Raw genomic sequence first — 26,905 nt, 5'->3', positions numbered from 1 at the left:
AGTGTAGTGATCATAAATCTCAAAGGCAACTGAGTACCTCATAGCTAAAAGAGAAATTTGTGCTATTTGCAACCAGACACTGGACAGAGAAAGACACTGAACCCCACTGTTTTTCCCACCAGACCATGCAAATAAATAGAAATCAACTCATTAAGGTTGGATAGATGGTCTTACTTTGATGCTTCTGGCTATACTTCATGGTGTCACCACCAAAAAAGCAGTTGTCAGGGTATTGCATAAAATGCTTGCTGCATATGACCTCCCTGACGTATCAGACAATGGATTGCAGTTTGCAGCCACTTCCAAATTTGAACATGTAAACACTTTCTCAGGACTGAAGGGGGAAGCTCAGAAACTGGGTCGAAATGGTCAAATACCTTTAGAAAAATAATTCTGCTTTTATGCAGTGTTATTAAATTACTGGACTATCCTACTCCAGCATGGCTTACTGCCATCAGAATTACTGGTGTGGAGAAAACTGAAGATTGAACTCTCTTTCCTATCAAAGAGGTTGATTCCAATGTTAAGTCTGCAGGAGTAAAGAATTGCTTGTAAAATTGAACTTTGAATTTAATTTTGAAAGTTATATTTATTTAATAAATGATCATTGCAAATCAACTTTGCCAGAAATGAGCATCAAGTGTCAATCTTAAGACAGAGTTAAGTTGCCACCTAACAAACAATGGATATTCAGTGCAGGGAAAAAAAAATAGTAAGCTGCAGATCCAGTCTCAGTTATATTGCAATGGAACAATGCCAGAGCAAATAGTCACTTCTAATTGGATAATCAGAGAAAGCAGCAGAAAGAGAGACTATAGAAGACAATCGTTAACTAAATGAATTTTATTTGTTGAAAAAGAATCTTGCCTCTTTTGTATTAATAAGTGTAAGAAACTGTGCTGAGATATGTAATTAAAATAGTTCATTTGGAGTGTACAAAGCCAGGATAATTGTTGAATTCATCAAAACTGCATCATAATGGTAAATAGATGCTAGAGCAAAATTAGCCTTCACCAGCTCATCAGATGAAGACATGACAGTTCAAGGGCATTCCAATGTAGAAACTCATACATACCTGCCTTCATGAATAATTGTCTGTTACAGAGTTAATGCTAATGCTGCATCAAATATGTGCTTTCTTTCAACTTCTGAAAATGTAAAGAGCATTCAAAGTAATTTTCATTCTTTAGATATTTGATGGGCTTACATGCTTGCACCCATTATCCAATTAGACCATTCCACCATGGTGCACATGATAGCAAATGGAGGAATAGTGCAGAAGAATCATGTGTGATCCACACTTACTTTTTAAGATGCTGTGTACACAATGATAGTTTTCTGTTTTTGTTGCATTCGCATGCATACAAACTTTAATTAAGGTGCATTTGACAAAACACTAGTTGATGCATGCATTTGAATACACTGGACAGCTTTCTTCAGCTAAACAAAAGATGACCTGGTTTTTTTAAAAAAAGGATGAAGAATAATCTCTGTGCTTCAAATGTCAAATGTGTATGTTTCAGAAGACAACTAACCACCAAAGTTGGGAAATTCCATCAACACACGATCCAGGACTGTGTATATATTTTTAAGGGGCCATACAATGTTAGAAATTAACATAAACAATTTGCAATCGATTTGGTCTGATTTATCGTCTTCTCTCGAAACATCAGTTTAATAAGCGCTCTCAGCATGTGAACATTGCAATTAAGGCCAGCATTGATTTTCCACACCTAACTGTTCTTGAACAGTGGTGGTGAGCCTAATTCTTGCTTCTGCTAAAATTATGGCATTGCTCAGCAAGAGCTTTCTGACAATACAGTGTCCTGTGAATTTTGTCTCTCCGAAACTAATTGTTTCAATATTGATAAGTTCTGGACCTATATGCTGAGTCCTGGATCTGAAGTGAGAAAATTTCCCATCATTGGTAGAGCTAAATTATGGCTGCAGCGAGATTCTCGGCCATAGGTTTGGTGGTTTGTCCATAAGATCCTGTAATTCAGAACATAAATCCGATTCAATTTACAGTTTATCTTGCGAAATCCCAATGTTCAGACACGCTGCTGTGGGTAAAGTTAGTAAAACATGGTTGGAGAAATGAAAGAGATTCTCACGCCTTTTCAGTCCAATTAAAAGTACAAGCAGATTTATAATGGGGGAATATGAAAGGCTTTTTTGAAGTGGAAAGGAAAAAGAAAAGACTTACAGGAAAGACTTCATATCTAACCCTCGATTACGGAGCTGTCCCATCACGTAGTCCCAGCTCCCAGGATTGGAGCGGCTGCGGCCTCCGGCTGTACGATTGCGTGAGCCTGCCGTACCAGTTGGCCTGTGCTGGGCTCTGTAGGGAGACCTGCTGCCGGAGGTTGTCTGCTGTTGGAACTGAAGCTGCCCAAGGCTCTGGCTGGTGGTAGGCTGGCTGTGGGCAGGTCTATGGTGTTGCAGCGGCTGCTGGAGGCTCTGCTGCCTCTGCAGCGTCCGAGGTCGTGGGCATTTCGGCTGTTGATCGCTTGGTGGTGTAGATATGTGTTCTAATGTGGAGGCTGCTGATAAGGTCGGCTCATCCAAGCTAACAGAACAGCATGACAGAAGAAAGGAGCAGAAAGAAAGAGTAAAGGGAGAAAACAAAAAGCAAAGCACAGTTAGCGAAGTCACCTGCAGTGAAGTTCAGTAATGCGTCTCGAGTTTGTAGGATACCTGGCTTTACAATGTCCTTATAGATTCTTAACACATCATTTCAGGTAGACGACTCTCATTTCCTGTAAAATGCCTTAACACATTACAATGTCATCAACTCCAATTTAAATTATTCTTGTTTTTGCCCTCCTCATCATGATCAGTCTGGGTCTTGCACTAGTTGTTGGAAGACAACAGGTGAGTTAGGCTCAACTCAATGCACTTAAGTGGTTTGCTGAAAATAAAACAGCTTGAGCTATGCAAAAAAACATCCTTCCCCCAGCACTGGCAGGTAGTTGTAAGCAAAACCAGCAACAGGACCAAAATTATTGATAGCATTTTGGGGTGTTAAACATAATATAACCCACGGGTGACAAACATTATTTCCAGAAATGACTTGTTAAGAGATGCTTCAAAGAAATGACAATTGAAAGTATTATTCTGCAAGAACTTACTTTAGTGGCATATTTACACCTTGATTATATTTCCTTATTAATTTATTTACACTAAACACTCCAGAGCACTTTATTTGTATGGTAATTGTGTTTTTTCAATGCTAGATGTCAAGAAAAAAGCCTATAAAATTGGGGCAAGATTAATCAGCGGTTATCTCCTTAGTGTAGCTACATAAAGAAAACAATATCAAACAGATTATAAATTAGAGAGAGAAAAGGAAAGAAAGTTAAAGTTGCTGTAGTTATTTTGCAGAGGAAATTTGATCTTTGGTCCTCCATTGATTGAACAACATTTGCTTATAAAGAAGTTTACGAGCAAACTTTTATATTTCAATGGACTTCTAATACCTGTGGAAGATACAAAATTTTAAAGACACAGTCAACACTTATTCTAGATACCTAACAATATGATCAATTGAAGCATTTGTTACAAAAGCACCTTACATACTCATGAGAGAGATTTCCTGCAGGGAAATCTGTCTTGTGTTAGCTGCTGTCACTGAACCAGCACTGGGTACACTTGCTCCCCAGCCAAGAATTCAACATAAATTACCCAGAAGACACATCTATACTACAATCCACTGTTACAAGCAGGTTGCAAGCTATCCCAAAATATCAACTTTGTCTTAACACTGCAATTACTTTTGGTGCCCAGGGTGAAAGGGAGAATGATCTATTTTTGAAACTTTCATGTGCGTAAGATAGGCATAAGAATTTTGTTTGTTATTTTTAAATAACAGCTTGAAATTTTATCAGTGCAGGAAATAATTGGGCAGAATTTCATTTTTTTTTCGCATTGAAGTCATGAATTTTAGTAAGGGAGATAGAACACTTTCCATTCCAAGCAACCTGTGTTAGATCCACGTACTTCCAGTTTTGGTATAGCTTTCTTCTACATATCGTAAAACTCCCTCAGTAAAGCTCAACCAAAGGAGTGTATCTCTATTGCACTTTCTTCATTTCCCACATGAACAATTCTGTTACCTTTCAGAGTAGGAAGGCCAATTAATACTAAATTGGAGTGGTTTTGTACTGTAGGTTAATATCCACTAGCAATTGAATTATGAATTCTGAAACTACATATCATAGCAGTCAGAGCAAACTTCATTCCATATGCTTGAGTAGGACCAGATTAGATATGAAACATCATTGTCTAACGTGCTGCACCCACCTATCCTGTTTTTGATCCAGTTTAGTGCTGGTTCGAGGCTTGTCATTGCAGGCTGGGACCAAAAGTGTGCTTCCCATACATGAAGTGTGAATATGTTAAATTTGAAGAATTAAATATAAAAATAAAATGATCAATCTTTATATCACCACTCTAAGTTCATTGAGAAGCAATCTGCAATTGGGTCTACTAAACTTATACCCAATGTAGATCACAGATTATGAAATAATTTCCATTCAGTATTATGATTGTTCTAAATGTCCTTTTTAACTTGCCAAAGTATCTATTCAAATTTAAATTTAGATTTTGAGCTAAGTCAACGGACACCGTGGGTACATGAATAAGGTGAAGCACATTTTCTTTTCTTCCTTTCCCATTTCCTTTCTCCCCACACATCTCTAAATACAATTAGAAGACATTCAATATCTTGGCATTGCCATACATTGCACATTTAATGTTACTTTTCAAAAAGATCAGCAGTAAGCAGAGTCTATGAAGCTGCAGCGTGCAAGAGTCTATGAAGCTGCAGCGTGCAAGAGTCTACATGCTTAATAAGAGGTGAGAGTTAGGTAGGCATATGACAGCAGAGTCCTCAAGGTGAGGTTCACTTTAGTCCACATACAAGACTTTAGACTAGGAGTACTGTGAAGTCATATTTCAGTTACATCTGTTACTTGACATTTATTTTCCGAGGGGACAATTGTCGATTTGCAAATTGAAATAGTACCAGCCTAGAGATCATAGGCCATAAAGTTTAAAGTGAATTAAATTGCTCCCCACAGCACCAAATCTCACTCAAAGCATGTACACATTTCAAAAGTTAGATGTGAAATTGTGAGATTCTCACCAGGCCACTGTACACTTGCTGTCAGTTGCCAGTACTGCTTAAAACAGCATATATATGAGGCAGCTGGTACAAAGAACAAAGCACAAAGCAGCACCAACACTGATGATGGGGATAAACATGGCACTAATTGGCAATTATGCACTTATTTTTGATTGTTAGCGTGTAGCACATTTATATCAAACAGAGAACACACACATATGCTGTATTTCAGGGCTTCTGCAAAGGCACAGCAATAAATGTCTGAAATGAGTATTACAGGAATAGAAGAGTTTAGAATGTTAAGGCTCATTTTCAGGATCACAAATTCACACGCTCATTCATCCATTAGAAATTGGATTGAAGTACCAGTATAATTTATCATGCTATAGTGCTGTTCATCATAGTTCAGCACTAATTGCAATTGTATTCCAAATACGCAAAATAATAATTGAAATGTTAATGTTGTTCAGAGATTAATTTTCTTCATTACGTAAAATAAATATAAGAACTATTCAAGAGGATGCACATTTGATTCCATGAATTTGCAGATTTGTGAATGGCCCTAAATTAATATACTAACTCAGCCCTAAGACCCAGGACATTATAAATCAAATGTTAATACTCTTAAAATTCTAATGGTTTCATTTGATACACTCTCTTGCACTATTACTTCCTAAGGGGGGGGTCCTTACTGAAAGGAAGGCATGAGAACAACGTTCAGCACATGTGCTCTGATGTCAAAACAATTAGCAAAGATCATGGTTTTGTTTCAAATGAATCAACCATAATATGAACCTATCCCACATATTAGCACATCTCTCAAATTTTATTTTTAGTCTACTTGTGCAATTACTGGTTTTTGCTGTGACACACAACTTTAATTCTCACAATGCCAATAATCCACACAACATCACAAGGTACTTCACAGAAGAGAAACAAACACTGAGCAGCAAAAGAAGAATTGGGAGAAATAACTGAATGCACAGTTGAAGAGGTAGACTTTGAAAAGAAGGAAGAGAAATAAGAGATTGAGGGGATCACGGAGGAAATTTAAGAGAATATGCCATAAGGTTGAAGTCTGTGGCACCGCAATACAGCAGAATACCACAGTAACTAAAGTTGGGGCCTGCTGAACACTGGTTGGGATGTAGGGCTGGAGGAGGTTGATGAAATATGCTGTGTTATATTGTCAAAGAATTAGTAAATAAAAAGAAGGATTTCAAATTCAATGGATTACGAGCTTATAAACACAGGAACATATATGAAGAGCACTTTACGGTACAACATGGTAGCTGAGAAGTTTGAGAGAGTTTAGAAGCTTTATGTAGGATGGAATCTGCCAGAGAAGTTAAGATGACAAAAGTTAACAAACATCCTTTGTAGTAGGGATACATCCAGAATGGAGGTGACCAAAATTATGGAATTTGAAGCAAGCAGAATTAAGGATAGATAGGATGTCAACTTTAAACACAGCTCATGGATGAGTAGGAGCTCAGCCTGAGATTGCAGACATCAGTCTTTAATGGATTTACAGACAAGGCTAGTGTTTTTGGAGGAACCAAGGCAGGATGATTTCATTCTTGAAAAGTGTTGGTAAAATAACATTTAGTTTTGTCAATTACATTACTTCACACATCACAGAATGGATTATAGCACAGGTGGTCATCATACGGCCCATCATATATTTGGTTGCTTTCTGAAGGGGCAAGCAGAAGAGCAGGACACGAGTGCAGGCACATAATCTGACAGCAGAGTAATGACTAAGGAAAGTTTAAATCTAAATGTGATATTGATGCGTGTCCTACACTAATGGGTAATATTGTTGAAGCACATTAGGGAAGTGAGGAATTAAGAACAAGAATGATATTTTGTGTTATCACTGAGAAGACCACAAGAGTGGGTACTTAGTACATGTGTTTGTGTGTGCACAAGTATGTATGTTTGTGAGAGAGTGTGAATACCCGTGTGTGTTTGAGAAGTGCAGTGTGATTGTGGAGGAGGGATGAGAGAAAGAGTGTGTGCCCATGAGGCAGTGTGTTTACTGGGGAAGAGTAATAGATCGAAAGTGTATTTGTGTTGGGTATCCCATGTGAAAGACAGTATAGGGCAGATTTTCACATCCCAACAGAGTTTGAAATGGGTGTGGGAACTGACAAAGCTCAGATCACAGGTACATACATTTGAATTTCCCCCTCAATAAGAACCCCATGCAAACTTCCTCTATTTTTGGGTCAGGTTCAGATTTTACCCCATATGTATGGCCCATGATGAGAGGTTGCTATTGAAAGGCCTGGGGAAATTTGTATTTCATACACAATACCATTTTCATCAGGTCATAGTGTTTTGGAAATATTTAGAAAACAACCAGGTAAGGCAGCTTGAGAACCTGAAGAGGCAAGAACATTCTGCCAGGCAAGTTGGTTCATATGTGATTATTGGATACTGTCCTGCAAGTTGGATGCATTTTCATTACAGTGAAGGATTGTACAATGCTGTCTTGAAAATGTGTGTTGACCATCACATTAACCAGCACTGTCAACTTGTTAAGATGCATTGAAATACTTTCCTTTTGGAACAGTACTATTTTGCATTCAAAACTGGAGTTCAAAGTTGCCATGAAATTATCTAAAAGCTGCAGTGCTTTAACTTGGACAAAAATGGCCTCTGCTTAAACTTAAGGAAAACCAGCCATCTGCTCCTGGCCTCTTTCGAATGATAGACCATTTGGTGGAGCTTAGGAAGAACAGCCATCTGTTCCTTCACTCTCAAAAGATTTCATTGTCTGGAGCTGTGAAGGGTTGTTTTGGCAAATGGGCCTGTTATGAATGCTCGGTTTAGTTTCACAAGCTTAAGAGCACTTACTTCAGCAGATTGTTTACACAGATGTTTGGAACTGAGCATTGTTTGATCATCAGTTTTCAGAGGTAATAATAGAGGTAATAACTGTTTTGATATAGTGTTCAAATAAATCTTTTCACAACATAATAACTAATTAAGGTGATTTAATATTATTTTAATTAAATTGCTTTCGAAACAATGATGAATGACAGTGTGTTTGATTGACAACTCTACCAGATTGTTAGAAGGTTTATGTCCATTCAAAGGGCACTTATGGCACAGTGTAGTGTCCTTAGTTCTGGTTCCATCCCATCTACTGCGCTGCTGTACCAACCGATCAGGCGGCTAAGGGAGATATCATAACAAGTCTGAACAAGTTAGGAGGTAGCTGACCAGGAAGATTGGGGAATGACTGTACAACAGAAGTAGGTCATAGGCGACATAGGGAGGCAACTGAATGACAGAGGGAAGGTCAATCTGTGTCAAAGGCAGCTCAGTCATGATCAAGTGTGATTAAGACCAGGTAAAAGTCAATAGAGAATAAAGCAATGTTGAGGTTAGAAGAGTTTAAGGTAATCAAAGGGATTTCAAGTGTGATGGGGCGGGGGGAGGTATTAAAGTTGGCAGATCAAGGATGATAATGAATACTTTGAATATGATGGGAGGTAGCTCTAGGGTGGCAAACATTTGATCAAGGGTAATGGATTGTAGTTCAAGGGTGATAGAAGGGTGTAAAGTGACAGAGGGAAAGTCAAAGATGGTTGAGTGAGGATGCAGCTTGTATTATGATTTGTAGCTCCAGGGACCCAAGAGTGGCAGGAGGAGCTGGTGGCACCTCAAGTTCAAAATCATCCTCACAAACAATTAGAATGATACAGGGAGCAGTTGCACATCTGGTTGTCATTTCAATATGGCACTCAGATTTTTGACCACCATAACTTAATGGTGAGATTAGTGTCTATGCCTATCATGCCACACAACTGGTCATGCCCTTGAAGACCACAGAGCTAAGTGGCTGTCCGCCATACGAGTGTCCATACCTAGCCCTCTCCAGTCTGAATGCAAGTCTTGCTCACGTGATGTAGCACCTTATCACTGTAACAAGATCTTGCCAAATCTTGTCTGCATGTGTCATATAGAGAATGTCTGTGTTTCTATGTGTTATGTGTCTGTTTGTGCATGATAGAGAGAAACCACACAGTGTGTGCATATGAGAGTGTCTTCAACAGTAATGAAGACTGGGTGAATGGCATTTCAGAGCAAGGCGAGGCTTGAATAGTCAAAGGTAACCAATGGCAGATCAATGATGACATTTCACACATTTAGGGTGACAGTGAACAGGCAGCTTGATGGTGATGGGAGGCAGTTTTAGGTTGATTGTGGGTCAACAGTGCCAAAAAGCAGGGTGTGGAGGCAAGGTCAAAAATGACTAAGTGAAGGTATAGCTTGTATTATGACTTGTAGCTCCAGGGAGCCAAGAGTGGGAGATGAAACACTTCAAAATCCTCCTCTCAAACAGGCAGAATGATACAGGGAGTGGGTGTCTTTCCAGGTGCCATATAAACATGGCACCCAGATCTTTGACTACCGTAATATAATGATGAGGTCAATGTCTCCATGTTCATTTCTCCGCTCAATTGGTCAAATCTCTCAGCAACACAGCAAGTTGGTTGGAAACCATGTGGTGCAAGTACCAAGTCCTCCCCCATCTGAATACAAGTCCCACTCATAGTAAGTGCCTTGGTGCACCGTCCACTGTAACGAGATTTTGCCAGATACTTACATGTGACAGAAAGAAAGAAAGCACATGATTGAGAAAGAGACAGAGAGAGAACATGTGAGTGTGAGAGACAGAGAGAGACATGGAAAATGTGAGATGAGGGGTGATCTCAATAAAGTCTCCGAATACCAAGAGACCAGGATATAGTGGACTCTTCTACTAGTAGGAGAGATTAGGACCTGATAGCGCAACCTCAAAGTGAAGACCATTTAAAACTGAAATGAAGAGACATTTCTTCAGCAGAGAGTGGTGAATGTGTGGAACATATTGCTGCAGGAGGCTGTGGAGACCAAGGCATTGAGCGTATTTAAGGCAGAGATAGATAGGCTCATAATTAGTAAGGGGGTTACTGGGAGATGGCAGGACAATGGGTTTGAGAAACATATCAGACATAATCGAATGGCAGAGCAAACCTGATGGATCAAATGGAACTAATTCTGCTACCTTATAGTCTAATGTGAGAGAGAGAAAGAGAGAGCACATATGAAGGAAAAGGGAGAGTGTGAACATGAGACAGAGAGAGTGGGTGCATAAGAACAGAGAGATGTGCAAGAGAGAGCTGCACAGGAAAGTCTGTGCAAAAGAGTGCACCAGAAAGAGAGTATCTCATAGAATAAGTGAGTGGGAGAATAAATGTGAGAGTGAGTGTATGTGAGAGAGAAAGTGAGTATATATATGTATATGTGAGAAAGGGTGCATTTGCTTTCCACAAACATTTCAAGACGTCAAGACAATTGGTGGCTTCACAAAGAAATTCTGCCTGTTTCACATTAGTACAAGCAACATTGCTATTAATGGAGCAAGTTCTCCGATCAAGGCAAATTATTAGGAGACACTTTATAAATAAAACAAAACCAAATGATAAACAAAATTAGCAAACAAAATAGTGACACCAGTCTAAGTGCCAGTTAGAGTTGGCTGACTGGTTTACATGGTAGATGCCATAGGGGTATATATTTTTCGCATAATACTTTTGAGAAATTCAGTTTTCAAACAAATGGTTGGAGATGTTGCTGGAAATTTTGATTATGTCCTTTGTCTTTACAAATGTTATTGCCAAAAACAGCAGATGCCTACTCATATTTTTTTTAAATTTTCTGTCCTCCCGGAGGGTTGCCCTCTCATGCCATGTTTAAGCACTTTACTCCTCCTATGCCACGAATAAGCTTGGATCCTGGATTTGTAATGTATAAGGTGGCTTCTAGGTATCTGCTAACAATGCTTTTCCAATTATCTGTAAGCAAGGAGTTATTGGCTGTTTCAGGTGATTTGCCTTCTAATTCTCTTTCTCCTATTTAAATCAGGGTAGCACCCTTATACTTTCCCCAGACTAGGCGCATGACATAGTGGGATCCATAATTATAAAACTAACTACTCAGTGATATTGTAAATGCAAATAAGGTACATATTCATACAGAATCATATGCAACATGGTTTGTTGCCATAGATTAATCATATTAATTTGGCTGTGCAGCAATGCGAACAAAACATGCTTGCGTTAACTTTATTTGGTCAAAATAATACATTTCACACTTCGTCACTTGCCATGCCACTGACATCTGAGAATTCATCTCTTTATTGACCTGTATTTAAACTTGAGACCTATTCCTACAAATACTTCTTCGTTTCATAGGTATATATTAATATTATATACCCTTTTAAAATGTACATGGTTAGGCTTTGATTGTCATTGGAATCACAGTCTCTTTTTTAAATCTTGAAGCAAGACTTAATGAATCTTGATTCCAATGGAAATGGGGAGTGTGAACAATGTTGCACAATTTAAAAAACACAATGGTAAGGTGTTGCATGTCATGGAAATTTAATGGAAAGGCTAAATTCAACACAACTCAAGCAACTCAGTTCATCCTGATGGACTGCTTTATCTCAATAGAACTTCAGACCATCATTTGTTTTACAAAAGTTTCATGATTATGTGTACAAAATGTAAAATTTTGAATAAAGATCACTATTTGTTCTGAAGAGTCACTATCTATTTTTGTACAATTTTGCTGGAATGTGATTTTGTTTATCTGCAACTAAATGACTTTGAGCCAAAGTCCAATGATTTTGGTAACCATGTCCTGACTCAAATAATTGTCTGTAGGAAAATTAAATTGTGCGAAGTTGTCTTGATAACTTTCCACCCAATATTCTAACACTGGTAATCAATCACATTGATTTTATAGAAAGAATTAATTTCCCAATTAATTATAGGTAAAAAGTGACAGTGTAAAATTACTAGTATTACTGATACTGTATAAATTGCTGCGAACTCATCCCAAATACGTTTCTCAGAGAATATAAAAATTATAAGAATAGGAGATCACTTGACTTCATCAAGCCCATGTTTTACACAGATCGTGTAAAATGCAATCTGTACTGGACTCAACATTACTAATGCAATTATTTTTGAAAAGTTCTGCATTTTCAGGGAATATTTACAGCATTCAAAATAAAAAAGTTAATAACAAAACTCTCAATTATGGATTAATCCCGATATCAGTAGTAGCTGAGGAAAACTGCCTTCCCAAATGCCAACCCACCTTTCCTAGATTCAGCCAATTATAAACCATTATACCACTGAATTTCAATGGATTGTTATCTTAAAGGGTTTGTCATTTCAAACCAATTAGTTAATTTATTTATCTATATTATTTTGTATACGTTCTTGCTGATTGTTTTAATTGTGATTCTGACTGGATGCAGATCTGGATCTTAATATGAAATACTGAATTTGTACAAGATGGGGCAAACAACTAATTCATATTTCTCATTGAATGGCTTGGTTTCAGTATCTTTGATGAAAAGGGGATATGTGTGACTATGAAAAAGTTGACATTTGTCTCATTCATTTATGAGAAGTAAGGTCAATTAAATAGCAGAATCTCCTGTACAAATACAAAGCCCTTCGTACAACAAATCAAATATGTAGCTTACGCATTTGTAAACTACACACCAGTACCAAAGAAAACTCCTTTGGGATTTTGACTGAAGTATAACACCAGTGATAAAATTGACAAAATATTCATAATTAAGTGAAGAATGAGTGACAGAAAGGTTAACTGAGACACAGAACATGAGAGGCCAAACACTGATCCTTACCTGATCTTACATTCATGTTTATGATGTAATTGAGAATCAAATCACCTTAAACTTATCAAAAAATTAACTTAGATGTAAATTGTGAAAACTTAAGTTCCTCTTATGCATGATGTCATAAACAATTGATTATATTCTGAAAAGTAATTATTTGGCAAGTGTAGGGGCAATATGGAGTCTTTCTTATGTTAATCCCCTTGGAATACAACTAAAGAGGGTAGAAAATCTTCTGTAACATTTGTTGTGTTTAATTCTGTGAAGCTTTTCAACTTTGGCCGAACATATCCAAGAACTTTTCATCATGTTATGATATTACAGAATGTATTCCAGCTAATTCACACAGTGGGAAGCACTGTAGGTTCACTTTATGTTTTGTTGGTTCATACACAATAGTGTGCCATGCACCTGTTTAATGTGGTAAGAGAGGAGATTTTTGGACAGAAACCTGTGCACTGAAAATAGTAGGTTATGATTTCCAACTCCATTGGTAAGATATGGCTGGCACTACCTTCCCAAATACCTATTATGGGCAGGTAGAGGTCACACCAGCGTTGGGGAAAGGCCCTTAAACCATGTTTCAATGTGTTGTCTATGAATTTCATTTCAAGACTATGCTTTTTAAGTCTTTACTCACATTAGTAAAGTAACTAACAAAAAGTAAACTAATGCTATGGTTTTAAAAGTAAATAATTAACAGGCAGAGAATAATGCCTATTGAGCTAACCTTGAAGGGGTTTCATCGGCACCAAGATTTGGATAGGCTAAAAGATTTAAAAAATCACAGAAATTTAAGCTTGTACATTATTCTTCCTAGACTTCCCCTGAAGTCCATGAAAGCAATGATGCACAACAACCTTTCTTTGGAAAAGGTTTGTCAGAGATTACATGACAACCATTTCTAATGAAAGATCAGGAAGTATGGACACATATATATTCCTGAACCACCAGAAAAGCCAGAAATATGACAGATAGGACACCCCTTGCAATTTCATCAAATTCTACCCTTACATGAACTCTTTTAAAGACAGACATAAACAGTATTAATCACTAATACAGTCGATTCAACCACAGAAATCAGCTATCATTGAGAAATAATAATAAGCACATTGTTGAGAATAAGTTCTCTCAAGAAATTCACAAAGATCAGGCCGGTGCATAAACAAATGTATTTTCCTCTAGATGTGTAACCTACTACTTCTTTAATGGAGAAAAACATTTGAACCCACAATTGCTTCATATCACATTGTCCAATTTGGTTCTGCACATCATACTTGTCTAAGGTTTTCTGCAAATTAAAGGTACAAGTACCATTTAATTTTCATTTATCCCTAATTGAATACTGTTGAGTTTTTGTCTGAAAATGGACTTTGCTGCTTCAAGGCCTTCAATGACCTGACTTGGTATGGTTGAGTTCTCCATTATGTTTCCTTTAACGACCATCTTACAAAACCAAAGGTATCCTATGAATAATTTAAAATAAATATCAAAATAGGCTTTCTAGTTTAAAAAAAAATCAACAGCCCTTTTCAAAGCCATTGTTTCACTGATGATAGAAGAAAATACTTCTGTGAATAGATAATGCAAGGTAAATGAAAAATGCCAAGTCCCAGCAGTTAAATGTTATGGTTCATGTATCACAATCTTGTCAGCAGATTGGACAAATTTTTTGGTTTGCATATTTCTTTGGGCAAAGCGCATTTATCTCCTACACTGCAACTGGACTTAGTTACAAGGAGCGAGCAAATCCTGACATCTGGAACGAAGACCCAGTATACACAACTACCACAGCAAGCTAAATAAAATGCCTGTAAAACACTTCCATGGTCTTGTGTGAATGATATGGTCAATTAATTGTGATGGTGAGTGAATGCAGAAAGCACACTTATAATATATGCTCTTAAAATCTTTGTAAAAATGTGATGGACAAATGATATGATCCAGAGCTGCAGAGGAGTCATCAAGTGAAGACAGATTATATATTTCCTATAAAAATCATTTTAAAATTAAAAGACTGATTTGTCCAGCCAGCACAGTATGTAACTACCCATTTAAACTCACTTAGCTTGGTTGAGCTTGCCCGATGCTAGGAGAGTCTGGACTGTGTGCCAGCGCCCACCTTTCCCAACCTTGCCATTGGCAGCTTCACCCCGATTACTGTTGGAAGATCCACTGCTCTTCATGCTGTTGCTGCGGGTTTGCTTCTCGGCCGTGCGTGTTTCTTTCTCAGCTACTGAAGCTTTGTTACCGGACATGAGAGTGCCACTAATACGGACAGGAAGCAGAGTGGACAGAGAATGAGTCAGCCCTAATGGAAGACTGGAGGAAAGTAGTTCTGCTGCTAAAGCGCGTTAGTGTACACCTACAGAACCCTTTCCTCCAAAGCTCAAAAAAAAAATGCAACAGCAAAAAGGGATAAAGCAGTCAGAAAAAACTCTGTCAACATCCATAATACAGATCAGCCAACCATTTTCATATGCAGCCTCTTTGTAAAATTAGATCTGCTACACAATATTATGGAGGGAATGCCTGTACAGGCCTCAACAAGCAACTCTCTGCTATTCCACACAAGGATCAAATAAGGAAGGATTTTCAGTTGTGGAAATCAAGCAAGGTACAGAAGGGTTGCTCCTCTCCATGGGATTAAGCCACTTATGGGGTTATAGAGGTATTGGGAGTGGGTGTGAGTGGATGATTGGGTAGGAAGCAGAGGAGGGAAGCATTAAATACTATAGACAACCAAACCAGCAAAAGAAACTCACTTGAGTGAAAGTCGTGGGTCACCATAAGGTGCATAAGGCGAAATGTTTAGAATGAACTCCTTTGGAGGGTAGGAACTCCATTTCTTTTGTACTGTGCTGTCATTGTTATTCCAAAAGTCTTTGTCAAGATCACTAGAGCAGCAGAGAAAGAAGAAAAGAGGGAAAACACAAAAAGAAGCTGAAATATGAAAAAAATGACTGTTAAATGTTGGATTCTGCTTTTCTTATCACTGTAGGTGAATAGCAGGTCAGGCGCTGATAAAATTCAATTTCAGAGGAAGCACCATTAAAGAACTGAGTTCAATGGTGATTGACAATCTAACAGTTCTAATGTGCAAATCTTTGGGAAGCTTAAAAGCATAAATTTTTACTAAGACTTGGCTTAAAGAAAAAGCAAGGAACTTAAGAACATTAACAATCTAAGTGAGAGACATAATGGAAGGAAGGAAAAAAGCTGGAATATGTTAGTGAGGAACAAGTTAAGTTAAATTCAATAATGGCTTTCTTTAATGACTCTTTTACAACACTCAGAGCATTTGAATTGACATTAATACTGACTTAAGACATGATGGGTCTGCAATAAATTTGAATACATTATGGGCACATAACTCTTAATCACACTACATGATGGGCTCTGCTTTCTTCAAACATAGCTAAAGTATGGAGGAAGCATTTGCCCCAGTGTATAATGACACTCAGCTAGTTTAGCATATTTTGAGACCCTGTTGCAACTGTGCTTATAAACACCACTTCTGCTGATCTTTCGTTCACTGAACCTGATTCACATTTTAAATGCAACATGTAATTAATAAGTCAAGCAGTAATACGATGCATAGATAATCTTATATCTCACTAAATATCTATATACCTTGAACAGTCTAATTAATTACAACCAATTATCATACATGATGTAAAGCAAGTTGATATATAAAGTAATCCATGAGCTTGAAGAGAGAGAGAGATCAAACAAGTGTAGTTAGACAGCAGTAGGGGCTTTACCAACCCTCTAATAAGTACAATAAGCTGTAACAGACATTATTTTAAGTCAGGAAAAGTTAGTTACAGGAATTGTGCCATTTTGATTAAATTGATTTATCCAACATAACAATATTCTAAATAAGTAATTTCCAAATATTATATTTGAATTGTATCTTGCAACAGAATAAATGTTTTTCTAAATAAACCAACTGCGCTAAACCTTTCTCAGAACTACAGAAATACTTATTTACGGCATTCCCAAAATGTCTGGAAATTGTTTCTCCAAAGGATTGTATCATGTGACTGTCCTCCTACTTTGAAGATGTACATTTAGGAACATTGAAGCTGACAGAACTATTGGAGTTCCAACAGTGGTTGGATAAAGAGGAATTGCTTTGGACAAAATAATTTTCACTGTAGTTTACTGACAACCAGCTAACAGTAACAGAATACAATGACAACAGGCTGGATTTTCCTTTTGGATTGAGACTTCAGTCTTGATGTCATATGTAGGTCCAAACCCTGCAACATGTTAGGAATAGTCACCCAAAACTTTCTTGGTCAATTGATAAGCAGATAGCACACTGGCACCCAATTAAGGATACCATGTGAACTTCCATCACTGGAGGGCATTCAGCACTGAAACAGCTGCTGTCTGACAAAGCAGGTAAGAGATAATGGTTGCCCTGTCAATTTTAAAAATTGTTGAAATTAAAAATGGCCCAGCTGCCAGGCCACCATTGTGGAGAGTGTACGGCACCAAAGGAGTGATTGTGACCACAGCTGTGGCTATACTCATTTGAAAGCTTGTTGCAGGGACAGGTGGGATGTTAAGAAATTTGGACTGCTGGTCCATTTACAACCTGAGGGTCACACACTATCACTGGCTGTATTTCAGCCACTCTGCCAAGCAACTGTAAAATTCCAGTCAGCAAAGATATTTCCATTTTGTTAGCTTTTCACTACTTGCAGGCATTGTGCCTGGACCCAGTCAAATGTAAAATGGCCTGGGTTGATAAGCTTGGGAAATCAATACGCTGTTCCTCTACAGCAAGTTTTTTTCTTCTGGTCTAACCAAAGTCCCATCCCACTATGAGCTTCAAAAATCCAGTCCAACGGCTAACTAGCAACAGAAAATACAGACACCACCCTACCAGAGTAGGTAAAATATTTAGCTTTTCATAATTTTTTGCAGTAATGCCAGTGTCAGAATGAGATTTCTTTTGAAATTTTACTCACTTTTGACATTAAGTATTACAAGACCATTTATAAAAGGCATAAAGAAAAGAAAATTTCCAAATGTCCTGTCACATCAAGTACTTCCAAATCAAGGGTCAAACATGCTAGTGCAATATACTGTCCATGACACTGTCTACTGAGAACACGACACTGAAATATGGCAGAGTGAAGCTTAGTCTACCATGTGACTTCAAGTACTACTATACAGGCAAGTACAATTTACATGCAGAGTAAAGGTCCATTAGTCATATCCTATGAAACAACCTGTGGTCAGGCATAACATTGTGCTAAAATCAATGTGAATATCAGTGTATGACTTGACATGGTGTTGAAGGATTTTGAATTCGTGGGTATTAGAAAGAATTCTAAAGATGGAATGATCTCTCCCAAACCAAACCATTTTCAATATCGTTGCATAGAGAGAAGAGAAAGGAATATTTAACTAGTAAGGCAGAGGATAATTACTTAAGCATATCGAGGATGGTTTAAGAACAAATACCTTCATAATTAAAGAAATGTATTTAGACAATATAAATCAAAGGATGACTGCAAAAAGTACCTGAGATCAGAGAGAATCACAGAATCCATAAAGTTCAGATAGAGACTATTTGAACCATCTGGTATGTATCGAACCTCTGAAGAGCAGCCCAGCCCCCTCCGTATCCTTATCTCTAAAACCCTGGATTAAGTCATTTAGCCTGCACCTCCCTGGACACAATGGACAATTTAGCATGATCAATCCACCTAACCTGCACATTCTCGGGAAACTGGAATACCCAGAGGAAACCCACGCAGACACAGGGAGAACATGCAAACTCCACACACAGACAATCACTCAAGGCTGGAATCAAATCCAGGTCCCTGGCATTATGTGGCAACAATACTAACCACTGAGTCACCATGGAGAGAGAACAGTGAAGGGAACAAAATAAAAGAACATATCGGTCTCAGTAGACCATTTAGCTTCATGATCCTGAACCACCTTTCAAAGAAATTTTGGCTCCAGATCCTTTAATACCTCTAGATAATTTGGATTTTTAATTTGTATCTTGAGGGCTTTGCTCTGTGTGTATGAGGGAGTTTAATGATTAACCTGACAAATTTAAAGAGTCATGATTTTTTTTATAAAAACAGAATATGTATGCAGGAGAGAGAAAGAGAGAGAGAGAGAAAAAAAAACCAGGAGAATTGCTGGAGTATTTACTGGAATTCATTTTCATTGAGAGTTTTTATGACCAGATAAAGTAAACGTCAAAAACATCAGTTTGCTTTTGGTTACGGAGAATCAGAAGAGTTTGGAAATACATTACCTTAGTGTGAAGGTTTTAGTTGTATACATGTTAGGTTAGAACCTTGAAGGGATTATTTAAAGTCTAAAATCAATTGTGGGAATATTCAAGAACACAGCCAAACTCTTAAGGCAGAGAATTGAAAGAAACAGATAAGCCAAACCTATAGGTGTGATTTGCAAGGGAGCTCTCTCCAGTATGAATTGGAGATGTCGGTGTTGGACTGAGGTGTACAAAGTTAAAAATCACACAACACTAGGTTATAGTCCAACAGGCTTAATTGGAAACACTAGCCTTCAAAGCTCTGAAAGCTAGTGCTTCCAATTAAACCTGTTGGACTATAACCTAGTGTTGTTTGATTTTTAACTCTCCAGCATGAGTACTATTATCAAAGGTGTTGTGATAGATTGGGTTGTATTTCACCACTTGTTTTGAAATCTTTCAAATTATGTTGCATGTTAATTGGTTTGGTTGAGTCTATTTTATCTTCATTTTTGTGTAATAAATTACTATTGTATTGTTAAAAACCAAGTCTGTAGGATTGTGTGCCTGTGTTTCAATGTACGGCCACATTGTTAAACAAAAAATAATAGTTATGATTTATTAAGCCAAATTTCAGTCTTGTGTAAGGACCATGTCTACTTTATTGCTTATTTTTAAATTATGGGCTGAAATAAGAACAGTTTAAAAACTAGGGATTGCTGCATGGCTTGTAAGTAAGTAAGTTGTTACTCATTGTTCATGTTGTTTGCTCAGTTGTGGTGGCAAATGAACTGGAGTCAAATGCCTGCAAGCAAATTAAACTTTGGTTAGCAACAAGATTAGTCTGGTGACTAGTGAACAGGTTTTAATAATAAAGACCTTCTCTTACTAACAATAGTGTGATTTGTTCTTAGGTAGTTGTACAGCTTGAGGCTGTTAGAAAGATACAGAGTAAGCTGTAAGTGCACCATCCATGCCTGCCAGGGGTTGAGGCTGCTATGGCAGTTGCCCTGTTCTAGGACACATCCAGGGATCTGAAAGCTGATTCCACATAGCCTCTAAGAGCAGGCCTTAGCATGTGCTTAATTAGATGGGTTTGCAATCTGCTGCTTCAGAACAAGTAGCCCTTGCACTTCCGCATTCCACCACATGGAGCAGAATGGAGCTGGGGAATCAGCACTCAGGCAGCAGCATAAAATTCTGCACTTGCCTGTCCATGAGGAGGAGAAAGTGAGGACTGCAGATGCTGGAAAAGCACAGCAGGTCAGGCAGCATCTGAGGAGCATGAAAATCGACGTTTCGGGCATAAGCCCTTCATGGTTTGCCTCTTAGAAACTGTTATGCAGCACTACCCTCTACTTGAAAATCTTGGCCCTCAGGTCCTTTTTAAGTCTTTCCACTCTCACCTTAATCCTACACCCTCTAGTTTTGGACTCCCCCACAACTGGGGAAAGACCTTGAAAATTTACCCTATCTATGCCCCTCATGATTTTATAAATTTCTGTAAGGTCACCCCTCAGCCTCCGACCCCATTCTCACAAAAATTCCATTTCACACTTTGTACAAGTGAAGCAATAGTCAATACAGGTAAGTCAGTTAAGAGAGACATCTCTTTATTCTTCCTGAAAACAGCTGACTCAAGTTTTTTTAGAAAAAGGATTAAACTAGCCACTGCCTCACTGACTACAGCTTCTTTTGAAAGCTCGCACACCCCAGAATTAAAGCTACAATATAAATTCTCTTAAGTGTAATGTTTTGTTAATTGCTCAAGCAATGGAGAAACTATATTTCAGATAAAAATTAACACTAAAAACTCTCACACTCACTATCTCCTAATGCAATACCTTCCGTGAAAAATACTTCAGCCATCTCTGTCTCGAAATGAAGACACTTTTTTTTTCAGTCCCAATTGGTCTCATCTCATGTTTTCATGCTTGTTTTACTGCTAATATACCTTTACAAGACTTTTTTTATGCCTATATTTTTTATTGTTAGATGACAGTCTCTTCTTATAATCCTCTTTGGTTGTCTCATTTGCTTATTCACTCCACTGCACCTTCTTTATTCAACATGGAGCAGAGGGAATAGTGGATGTAGTGAAATTTAACATACAAATGCAAGCTGATATACTAAGTGGCATCCAGAAGAGTGCAAATGGTGTGAAGTGGGTGGTGGGGAGAATGACCCATGGGTTTGGACACTTGAAGACAGTTGGATCCTTTAAAAATAATCTCTTATTGACCCTTTGACATCTATCAAAAACATTTCTGCAATCTGTGACAGAGGTGCTGCACATCCATCTTTGATAAACTTTGTGGGACCAGCAGTAGACAGTGGATGATATTTATGGTCCATAATCCAAAATCTTACGATACAGCACAATGATTTACTCTACCATCATATTCATCTGATAGATTATTAAAATAAGTGGATGAGGATGTATAAAGGCTGCTTAACTGAAGAACATTGTAATATAAATGATTCCACCTGAGAGTATTTGATAAGAGAATATGAAAGGATTTTTACTCTGCATCTAAACTGTACTGACATGTGTACCTTTTTAAGAAAGAAAAGCCTTTATTGTGATGGTCCTATGAAGGCTGATTGTTGTCATTGGATGCAAACAAAAAATTCCATTCTGGCATTGGCATTCAACTTTCTTTTAAATATTTATAAGAGGTTTCTTGAAATACTAAATAAATCACAAAAAGGCACTGACATTCAGTAAAGTAGAGCTTTTTGGATTCAAATTAATTCTAAAAATAATTCTACTTTGTGATCTCTTGAAATAATTCTGTCAACCCAATGTTTTTGCAGAATTTACATTGTGGGAGCCTATTTGTTGATTTCTGTAGTATAACTTTTAAAACATTGGATTTAAACTCCTTTGCAATCTTTGGAGGAGGGCATTTGACAATCTTCTGCGACTCTGTTGACTTCAGACGCAGATGAAAGCATCAGTGCCAGGCAGATTTAAATCAGACAGGAAATTCCAGATGCAGGAACAAACTATTGCAGATGCTGGAAACTGCACTGAAAACAACAAATGCTGGAGATCACAGCAAGTCAGGCTGTATTGCAAAAATGTTGTCCCTCCACACTTCACTTCAGCTCTGATGAAGAATCATCTAGACCTGAAAGCTTGCTCTCTCTCCATGAATGCTGCCTGACGAGCTGTGATCTCCAGCATTTGTTGTTTTCAGGAAATTCCAGATCATGCCTTTGGTATTGTGATCCTATATAATTTAACTAACACATTTTTCTGCTGTCTTAAAAGAATTCAGTCACTCCAAAAACTTTGAATTGTTGCTACATACCATGTATAAATTATTGGCATTGTAGACTTTCAGAGCTTTTGGCATAAATCTGTCAGTCTCAATGCAGTTTCCTAATGTACATGAACACAGCACAGAACTGCCCCTAATTGGCACCAAATTGGCCATCTGTGAGAGGCCACAGAATGCCTAGTGGAGGACATCGAAAATGTCACAGAAATAAAGAAATGTGTATCCTTCTGAGACTGGGCCTGAAGCACATTGTTGCGAAATTATACTCTGCATTCAACCATGCTATGCTTGACTAATGCACCAGAGAAGAAGTGTGCTTGCTCAAAAAAAATCCAGATTGATGAGAATAAAAAAATTCACAAAGATACAAAATTGAGTGACTATAAAGGAAACAAGGAAAAGGTAAACTTAATTGAATAGTCTAATTTACAGATTAGAGCAATTTGCCCTTGGACTGAGTTACTATTATGAATTTATGAATTACTATTAATACATTAACCTTTTTAAGAAAATGTAGCAGAGTTGATAACAATATCCAGAACAAAAATCAGGCAAGTAACATGTGAAATCAGAGCAACTTGAGTGACCTTGACAAATTTTCACAAACTTTTAGTGACAACATTATAACTTGGAAATGCACAGAGCAATGCAAGTACTTGGAGTCAGCATCAAGACTGTAACTCAGTTGAGGATTATGAGCAGCATAATTATCAGAACAATTCAAATGATCATCATCTGAACCCTAAGAATGGATTACAAAAACATCAATGTCAATTAATAATAATGAGATTAGGTGACTGGAGACTGAAAATCTCACAGAATCCCTAGTGTGGAAACAGGCCATTCAACCCCACAAGTACACACTGACTCTCCGAAGTGCATCCCACCCAGACTGACCACCCTACACTATCCCTGTAACCCTTCATTTCCCATGGCTAATCCACCTAACCTCCATATCCCTGGACACGACAGGCAATTTAGCATGGCTAATCCACCTAAGCTGCACATTTTTGGACTATGGGAGGAAACAGGAACACTCGGAGGAAACCCATGCAGACATGGGGAGAATGTGCAAACTCCCCACAGACAGTCGCCGAGGTTGGAATTGAACCCAGGTCCCTGGCACTAATAGGCAGAAATGCTAACCACGGAGCCACCGTGCCACCCTATTTTGATCTATTTTGATATTATTGTGGATTATTATCATTCAAATTGTAAACTAGATGGGAGAATGCTTTCATTATGTGCTTAGTATGATTTTTATTTATTATTTCAAAAATATAACAAAAATGAATGTGTTACAAAATTCACATCTTTTCATTTGGGTCATTGTGCTATGTTGTAATCTATGATTCTCTGATGACGTTCTGATCTGCAAATTTGTGTCTTATGATATACAGGTAATGGAATGGAACAGACAATGGGATGGACAAGATTAAAAAAAAACCTTTACCTGATCTTTCTTCTATTATGATGCTGAAGGTAGAACTTTTTAGGTCAGCAAGTGTGACTGCCTTCATTTTGCAATGAATAGTACTACATTTTGTTAAGCTTAATGGAAGTTCGGAGGAAAATACCATCATGTGCAATAATGATTGAGCCCTGAGCAAATGAAGAATATTCAAGTACCATGTAATTGTAACTCAGAAATTCGCTAATGTAAGCAACAGTGTTTTATCATTACTGGACCATTTTAACTACTTGTGTTAAAGACCACTGAAAGGAGAGCAAAATATGTGGGTCACAGGCTCCAGTGCAGTTAGAGCTGCAGTGCTCACTCAGTGCGGGACTCCCTGTATACAGCGTTCAATAGCCTTTCCAAGTTAAAAATGAAACTACATTATGTACAAAGTTTACAACCTTGACCAAAATAGATCATATTGGTTCAATCCATCAGCATATCCTGTACCAGTAGTGATCACTATATAAAACCTATATAGTGTACTGGACTGATAAATCTAAGACAACAAAATATCAATGATCATTGAACCACTGTGGATTGCCTGGAAGAAAAAAGCAAAAGTGAAATTTATGGTTAACAAGTTAAACTTACAATTTACAATCCATAAGACTGAATTCAGAGTTAATTTTTTTACATAGACTTAAATATCAACAACAAGATAGAAAGGAAAAGTATTAGTTTTGGTTTATTTTCTGGATTCAGTCAAAACATATTTTGAGGTGACATCTGTGACAAGAACACTCTGAAACAGCAGTTTTTCAACAGAGTAATTTTTATCACAGCCTACAGGGAACACCTTTCAGGTTTTAATGCTTAAAAAGAAAAAAAATTGCAAAACAAGGTCTGTTAATATAATCTAACAGCCACAGTGAACAGCATTGCTGCTAAAACAGCAATATTGAAATTACGCCCAGACATCAATCTTGTGAATAGTTCAGAGAATTCCTGTTGGCCCTTCTGTTCATCTACACTGTCTTGAAAGCTATAAGGAGAACAATCCATAATGTTTTATTGCCATATTTCTCCCTCTCTTCTATTTTGTACAGTTGCCTTTTTTTGTTGCAGAAGCTGCAGAAGAAATAATGATTAATATTGAAAGGGGTAGGAGGGTAGTACATCTCATACTTCTGGATCTTGTTCTCTACCTCCCCAAAAAATCATAGATAATTCATCGAGGACAGATTCAGACTATGAACTTTCTGAAGGGCTGCGAAGATTGTACTCCAGATCTTCCTATATATCTGCAGTCACATACATGCTAAATGAGGAATGAAAAGTGTTGTAAAGATAATTTGGCATTGCAACAAAGTTCATACTATAAAAATAGTCCACTAGATCATACATAAAGAAACTTTAAGAATTATTTATACTAGAGTTGGATGTACTGTTTTTCACTTCATCATAGTGAAGTCAATGCAACAACTTCTCTTAGAGGAAAGATCAGCAGCTGCTCATCTTAAACATTCAAACCCTCCCCTGATTTTTTTGCCCGCAGCACCTACTTGATGGCTTTCTTCTCATTTCGGCCACGGTTGGAGTCTGGTGTGTTGACTGCTTCCAATGAGCTCTTGTGTCTTTTACCCTTTAAAAACAGAACGGAGAAAGAAAGGAATAATTTAACAACATAGAAATGTATTACACCTACACTACAATTATGACAAAATAGATGTTATGCATTTTACTTGGGAAAGAATTTTTAAAAATGGGCTGGAGTTTGCAGTCAGCAGTGAAGTAACAGTACTTGCCACTGACCTGAAAGAAAACTTCCCACAAATATTTTGCCATGTTTATGGCACATTCTTCCCCTTCCCAATGTCAATTTGTTTTCACATCAATCCAGAGGATCTCCAGTGCAGCAACAGTGATGTTATTAAACAGGGAAAACAGTGAGTCATTTCTAAATTTTCTCACAGGCAGAAAACTAGGAAATAAGAACACCGATCCCATTCACTTTTAATTTTACCAAAATCCAAGTGATATCAAATCCAAAGTGATTTTTTTCCACAAGGTGAGGATGTTTAGCGTACAGAAGGCTTCAGCATAGAGATAATGGGGTTAAACATTACAGGTTTTCCATTAATCCTGGCAAAAAAAGGTGCCATTGTGTGGGTTAAAAGTTAGTTACTCATTTCCTTTAATAATCAAATCTGCCCGTTGATTATGGCTATGAAGGTCCAGGAATAAAAATCATGAGCCTGTGAACTGTTTTGCTCATATGGTATTTATGGTGGTGCATGAGAGTAGATGCTGCTTCTTGCTTACTTTAGTGTTTATGCAGCAACACTAGGAAGATCATCCCTTCCGTGGCTGTGTGATTGACTATCTACTATGTACTGTTGAAACTTTATTGCTGGAACAGCACAGCAGGTCAGGCAGCATCCAGGGAACAGGAGATTCGACGTTTCGGGCACAGGCCCTTCTTCAGGAATGAGCAGAGAGTGTTCAGCAGGAGAAGATAAAAGGTAGGGAGGAGGGACTTGGAGGAGGGGCGTTGGAAATGTGATAGGTGGAAAGAGGTCAAGGTGAGGGTGATAGGTCGGAGTAGGATGGAGGCGGAGAGGTCAAGAAGAAGACTGCAGGCCAGGAAGGCGGTGCCGGGCTGGAAGGATAGTAAGTTTGCAGATGACACTAAAATAGGAGGGTTCCAATGAGGAACATTACCAGAAATTGCAGCAGTACCTTGATCGGCAGCAGAAGTGGGCTGAGAAATAACATGTGGAGTTTAACATAAGTAAGGGTCACGTCTTGCATTTTGGAAAGCCAAATCCAGGTAGGAGTTTAATAATGAATGAGAGGGTCTTAAGGAGTGTAGTGTAACAAAGGAAATTAGAGATCAGGTGCATGGTTGTCTAAAATTTGAGTCACAGATACACAGGAGAGTGAAGGAGGCTGTTGGCACACAGGCCTTCATCAGGGCATTGAGTATAGAAGTTGGGAAGTTATGTTCCAGTTGTACAGGACATTCAGAAGGCTGCGTTTGGAGTATTGTGTTCAATTGTGGTCACCTTGCTACAGGAAGAATGACTTTTTTCTTTAGCGTGTAGGAGACTGAGGGGGATCTTAT

The 26,905-nt window shown here is 37.9% G+C and overlaps 1 protein-coding gene across 5 annotated transcripts in view; it reads right to left on the bottom strand.

Moving 5' to 3' along the window:
- syt7a (synaptotagmin VIIa) overlaps positions 1 to 26,905 on the bottom strand; it is a 671,470-nt gene that overhangs the window by 173,636 nt on the left and 470,929 nt on the right. For 4 of the 5 annotated variants that reach the window (XR_006313964.1, XM_043706001.1, XM_043706003.1 and 1 more), the window contains exons 3-6: positions 25,344 to 25,423; positions 15,605 to 15,736; positions 14,904 to 15,107; positions 2,207 to 2,569 (exon numbers count right to left, since the gene is read on the bottom strand). Coding sequence is in view for 4 of the 5 variants with exons in the window: in XM_043706001.1 (XP_043561936.1) it covers positions 2,207 to 2,569; positions 14,904 to 15,107; positions 15,605 to 15,736; positions 25,344 to 25,423 (779 nt within the window). In the remaining variant the exon portion in view is untranslated. The remainder of the gene's footprint in view (positions 1 to 2,206; positions 2,570 to 14,903; positions 15,108 to 15,604; positions 15,737 to 25,343; positions 25,424 to 26,905) is intronic. The other variant, XM_043706004.1, reaches the window with a different exon arrangement.

This window comes from Chiloscyllium plagiosum, chromosome 16, assembly GCF_004010195.1.
Source record: "Chiloscyllium plagiosum isolate BGI_BamShark_2017 chromosome 16, ASM401019v2, whole genome shotgun sequence".
NCBI lineage: Eukaryota > Metazoa > Chordata > Chondrichthyes > Orectolobiformes > Hemiscylliidae > Chiloscyllium > Chiloscyllium plagiosum.
This window is presented reverse-complemented; position numbering and strand designations above follow the sequence as displayed.